This window comes from Gavialis gangeticus, unplaced genomic scaffold, assembly GCF_001723915.1.
Source record: "Gavialis gangeticus isolate Ggan-Ray unplaced genomic scaffold, GavGan_comp1, whole genome shotgun sequence".
Taxonomy (NCBI): domain Eukaryota; kingdom Metazoa; phylum Chordata; order Crocodylia; family Gavialidae; genus Gavialis; species Gavialis gangeticus.
Window position 1 is genome coordinate 25,226,519 of NW_017728997.1, and position 6,138 is coordinate 25,232,656.

At 47.9% G+C, this 6,138-nt stretch overlaps 1 protein-coding gene across 4 annotated transcripts in view; it reads right to left on the bottom strand.

Moving 5' to 3' along the window:
* ABHD6 (abhydrolase domain containing 6) overlaps positions 1 to 6,138 on the bottom strand; it is a 61,524-nt gene that overhangs the window by 29,981 nt on the left and 25,405 nt on the right. For all 4 annotated transcript variants that reach the window (XM_019504965.1, XM_019504962.1, XM_019504964.1 and 1 more), the window contains exon 4: positions 1,131 to 1,287. In XM_019504965.1, the coding sequence (XP_019360510.1) occupies positions 1,131 to 1,287 (157 nt within the window). The remainder of the gene's footprint in view (positions 1 to 1,130; positions 1,288 to 6,138) is intronic.

Sequence of the window (6,138 nt, forward strand, 5' to 3'; positions counted from 1 at the left end):
GCTGCAGTGCGAGGCATCGGGTGTGGGCAGGGAGGGGCTGTTTCCTCCCCCAACTCCTTCCTTGCCCAGGGTCACCCCCACCCCCCTCCGCCCCCCTTACCTGAGCTTCCCAGCCCAAAAACCCCGGCTGGGGCTCCGGCTGGGGGGCAGGGCCGGGCGGGCCCCACTGTTGTTGAAATATTTATTTTCCAAATTTTTTTAGGGGCCCCACAGGCCGGATAGAATAGCCTCATGTGCTGGATTTGGCTTGTGGGCTGGATTTTGCCCACCCCTGATCTAGACTATTCTCAGGTGTGGCAGATGACAGAACAAGAAGCAATGGTCTTAAGTTGCAGCAAGAGAAGTTTAGGTTAGATATTAGGAAAAACTCTCTTGTTAGGAGGGTAGTAAAGCACTGGAACAGGTTACCTAGAGAAATGGTGGAGTCTGCAATCCTTAGAGGTTTTTAAGACCCAGCTAGATAAAGCTTTGGCTAGGATGATATAGTAGGGGACAGTCCTGCTCTGAGCAGGGGGTTGGATTAAATGACCTCCTGAGGTCCCTCCCACTCCTAATTTTCTATGACTCTATGATTTTCCTTTGTGGCCTCCCCTTCCATGCCATCACTGGAAAAGAGCAGCTCTGCTTCCAACTGGTGGCTCCACAGCAGCACTGCAGACAGGAGTCATCATAGCAAGGCACAGAACCCCTGCATCCCCACTATTACTGGCTGTGCCTTTGTTCCATCATGACAAACTGGGTCCTACAGCCACCCCTGGCCTAAGGGAGACTATGCCCATTTTGTGCCACCCACAACCTCTTCTCTCTTAGATTTTCTGGTCTTAAGGATTCCTTGCATCAGGTACCCACAAGGAACAGAGAGTAAATCTAGTCCTGTGTCAGTACCAGAAATTACCTGTTATTTTTATTATTCATTGGACTCCATCCCAGTAAGTTTGGGCACACAAACCTTCTCACATTTCTAAAATTGAGGAGATGGAACACATCAATCTATCATGACAGCAGGAACTAGGATGCTTCCAGCACTCGTACTTACTACAGCTAGCTCTCTAGTGGGCTAGCAAGCAACCAAGAATGTAAGTGTTCTTTTGTTGTGGTATGAATTTATTACTGGAGAAGTGGAAACGCACCTTGACTACAGACAGCCACATGTCTTTGTGGGCAGAAAATCCATGTAACATCAGTATGGATGGTTTGTTCCCAGGCCTCCCTCGATAGGAATAGCAGAACTGGTAGTCATCGTAATAAGCGTACCTAACCTGCATACCCAGTGCTCGACGCCAGTACCTAAGAACAGAGAAACAGGCAAAGCCAGTTAGCAACGTAGGACACCAAAGTGTAATCCAGTGTTTAGAGCACAGGGCAGGCTGAGAAATCTCCTGCGTTTGTGTCCCACCTCTAACTTGCTGCATCTCAGACACTAGGAGGGGAGCCCTTTTTGGTGTAGCCCCAGCACAGCAACCTGGCTCCTCCTTGCAGCAAGCTGTTCCTGCCACAGCTGATTCCTACTTCTTTTGCTTACTTTTCGGGGAGCTTTTAAGGCTTCCAATGGGACACACCCAAATGACTGCTGCTTTCTTAATAGGGCTAAGTGTTCCTCCTTAAAGGGACATGCCACCCTGTTACAGTGAGTTGCTACAGAGGTTCATTGGGGACATCAATCAAGCAGCTACCCATCTGCATGAGTTCCTTGTGTCTTACATAAGTATGCTGACTCCCACAAACTGCATATCCTATAGCACCATCACAGAGCTCCCAGAATTCTTTATTAGTGGTATTATCAACTTAACACACACCAAGAGCTATATGCTGCCAGATGTAAGCAGGACAAATGCCCCAGAAAAGGACCACAGGGCTATTTCCAAGCACAATCTGGTGAAGCGGCACTTGCACTACATGCTCCTATCAACTGCTAACAGGTGGTGGCCCGGAGGCTGGAATGGTATCTAGGTACAGCAATGTTCTATAACCTGGCAGATGTTAATAAGAGAGTAGTTGTCTGGTGAATCCTGGACACACGTAATCTGCACAATAATGAAAAACAAAAGTACTTCAGCTGCTTAACCAAACAAGGACTAACTTGAGCCCTGTGAGTCGGATCCTAATTTATATTCCATTGAAGAGGAACGCAATTATCTTTACTGCAGTTGGCAGAGTTACTATGTATTCGCATCACTCTGAGATCACAAGCTAACCCCTGTCTGCATATCATGCAATGATTTGGCTATTCCCGGTTGCCGGGATGTTGACATATACATCAGAATTTGTGATATTGGACATACCAGAAACTATGATGCCACTAACAATGGGCGATGCCATTGTAGTTGACGGGGCAGGCAGGTACCCAGCACAAAGCTGAGGCACAACTGCAATCCTCCTATGTTATAACCCTAATTTTGAGGGCTTTCACTGGACTGATGTGGTAACCAGGCTTTTTGCTGGTTCTGTGCACAGAGATAAATTTGACCCTGACCAAGTAAATGCCTTAAGATAACAAGTCACAAAGGCACCCATATAAACTACTGAAGGACAAGACATTAATGTTTAAGTAACTGAGCCTGATGGATGAATTTAACAAAAAGCAAAATAGTCTGATGGAAAATAAACACTCAACAAAAAAGATTGTTCTGACCATCCTTGCTCGGGCTATTCTCAAGAGGCCTGCCTATTTTGAGAAGTGGAGACTGCCCATGTGTCACAACAGGAGTGGATCACGTTATGTACTAGCTGTATTATTTACTAAACGTAACATTTACAGAGAGAATGAACAAAGATCTATTTTAATGATAAAGCATCAACAAGCTACGAAAAATTCAGCAGCAGTCAGATTCAAACAAAGCAAGGGCAGGGTGGGGGGTGCGAACAGATGCAAGCACTCTCCAGAGCTGTTGGATATTCTGTAATACAATAAGCATATACAGGCAGTCCTCGACTTACAACGTTTCAAGTTGCAGTGAACGGCACTTACAATGCCGTTTATAAATTGACACCCTGTCTCAACTTTATGACGTCAGTTTTGAGTTTACAACTCTTGATCGGACGCCATGCCACACCAGCAAGCAAGCTCACTGTGTTGCCCATCTCCCTGGAGAACATCTGTCCAAACTTCCTTGGACACTTTATTTAAGAAGGCAGACAAGACCCCAGAAAAACCTGCAGCCAAGCCTCCGGAAAAGACTCCAACCAAGAGCCTTTCAAAAAGTCCAGCAAAGTCACCTCAAAGAAGTCCTTCAGAATCAATGCAATTGCTATTTACAATATAAATGATTAATGTAGCTATATTACTCATCTATAATTGATAGAGTAGAAAATTCCGGGTTATTTTTGGTCAAAATAGGGTATCAAGGCTTGGTTCAGGAACCAATCCCCCATTTATAACGTTGTTTCCTATGGGAAAATTGGTTCTGAGTTACAACGTTTCGACTTAAGACATGGTTCTCAGGAACCAATTGTGTCGTAAGTCCAAGGACTGCCTGTACATATCATATTGTTTGTAATATTCACAGAAGTTACTAGAAGAAGCAAGAAATCCAGATGCAACCAATAGGAATTAAAAAACTTGACTTCAGAAAAGAAAGATACAGATGCCTTCTTCAAGAGGAAGATATCCCACCAGCCTCTGCTCCCCACTTGCTGATGCAGGCAGCAGGTCCATGATTTCTCCCTTTCTCAGCCAAACTCCTATGCAAAGCCACTGCTGGACCTGCCTGCAGTTGCTTTCCTCCCCACGCTCCCCACTGAAATATTCACAAACAGCAGGAAGCAAGATCTAATCCCGTCCATCCACGGGTGACTCTAGTGTCCCCTGAACACTGAACACCTACAATTCTTAGTCACCCACTAAACTTTGTCTGCCACAACTCAATGTAATTTAGAGAGATAGGAAGCTACACCCGATGTGTATGTGGCTGCGACCAAATCTCTATTGTGGGTTTGCTGAGTTCTTCTGCAGGATTCCTCTACCCCTACATCCTACTCCCTTGCCTCAGGTTGATAAGCCTGCTCTGCTTTTAGTGCTTGACCCTCCCTTTTAGGGTTTGACTCCAGTAAGGAGACGGAAATCAAGTAGGCACAAAAAGGAAATAAACAACAAAACATCCATCCTCAAAGGGTTTGCTACTGTAGCCCACATCTCCACCAGAACTGCCATTCTGGATCCGGCCTAAGGTCCCACTAATCCAATACTCTGTCTCCAGCCAGACACAAGCACAGTAACAGATGTGTTCCTCTACCAGATACTGTCGAGAAAGCACCACTGTGAGTGTGGAATTTATCTAGAAAAAGTTCCATCCTACTCCTGATGGTCTGAGATTGATTTAAACCAGAGGTGGGCAAAATATGGCCCACGGGCTGAATCCGGCTCACCAAGGGATTTTATCCTGCCTGTGACGGGTCACTCAGCCTCACCTGGCGCAGGCACAGAGGGCAGCCTGGGTCATGGCACATGCAGCTGGTCTTGCCGTCCAAAGGCATGCAGAGGGGCTAGGGCAACAGAGAGGCCAGACTCTGCATCCTGGCAGCTCCTTCTAGCTGCCGCCACTAACGTCACTGCTGGCGCTGGACCCAGGCCCGCTGCCTGGGCACCGCGGCCCGTCTGCTTCGCACCCACCACCAGGAGCACCGGACACAGTGGGCAGGCAGGATCTTCATGGAGATCAGTCCGGGACCCTGGTGCTCAGCCAGGGAGATGAGACGGGGCCATGAGCAGGTGGGAAGTAACGTCCAGAAGAACAGGCAGGCAAGGCCAACGACAGGGGTGGGTCTGGGATCTTGGGGCAGTGACAGTGCAGGGCTGGGGGCCAGGGCCCAGGGTAGAACCACAATCCTTTGCCTACACATCCTTGCAACAAGCACCAGTTTCATAGATTTCATAGACATTAGGGCTGGAAGGGACCTCAGAAGATCTTCGAGTCCAGCCCCCTGTCCCAGGGGCAGGAAGTCAGCTGGGGTCATAGGATCCCAGCAAGATAAACATCCAGATGTCTCTTGAAGGCGTTCAAAGTAGGTGCTTGAGCCACCTCCGGTGGCAGGCTATTCCAAAACCTTAGGGACTCAGACAGTAAAGAAGTTCTTCCTTATGTCCAGCCTGAAATGGTCATGGACAAGTTTGTGACCGTGCGAACTTGTTATCCCTCAGGGCGCTCTGGTGAACAGACGTTCCACCAGATCCTGGTGGTCACCCCTGATAAACTTAAAGGCAGCCACCAGATCGCCCTTCAGCCTGCGCTTTTCCAGGCTGAAGAGTCCCATGGCTCTCAGCCTGTCATCAAAAGGTCTGTTTTCCTGACCTCTGATCATTTGCGTGGCTCTTCTCTGGACTCTCTCAAGCTTCTCCACATCCTTTTTGAATTGTGGGGCCCAAAACTGGATGCAGTACTCCAGCTGCAGCCTCACCAAGGCTGAATACAACAGGAGAACGATGTCCTGGGATTTGGTTGAGAAGCATCTACGGATGCAAGCCAGCATTTTGTTCACTTTACTAGCTGCAGCATCTCATTGAAGGCTCATGTTCACCTTGTGGTCAATCATGACCCCCAAGTCCCTTTCGTCCATAGTGCTAGCCAGCGTAGCACTGCTGAACCTATACACACGCTGCAGGTTTTTCTTCCCAAGGTGAACCTTGCATTTTTCGGTGTTAAACACCACCAGGTTCTCGTCCGCCCATTTTCTGAGCCTGTCAAGGTCAGCCTAGATCGTCCTCCTGTCCTCAGGTGTGAATGCTTTACCTCAAAATTTGGTGTCTTCAGCGAACTTGGCCTGTTTGCTTCTGATACCAATGCCCGCATCATTAATGAAGATGTTGAATAGTATAGGCCCAAGGACAGAGTCTTGAGGGACCCCACTGGTCACAGGGCACCATGACAATTGACTTCCATCAACAACCACCCTCTGGGTCTGACCACGGACCCAATTCCCCAGCAGGCAGATTGTGGTGGACCCAAGTCCACAGTTGGCCAGTTTTGCTAAGAGGCAATCATGGGATACCAGATCGAAGGCTTTTTTAAAGTCGAGATATATGACATCAATCTCTTTTCCCTTGTCCAGGTGATAGGTCACTTGGTCGTAGAAGGAAATAAGATTGGTCAAGCAAGACCTACCCGCAACAAACCCGTGCTGGCTATACCTCAGGATGTTGGC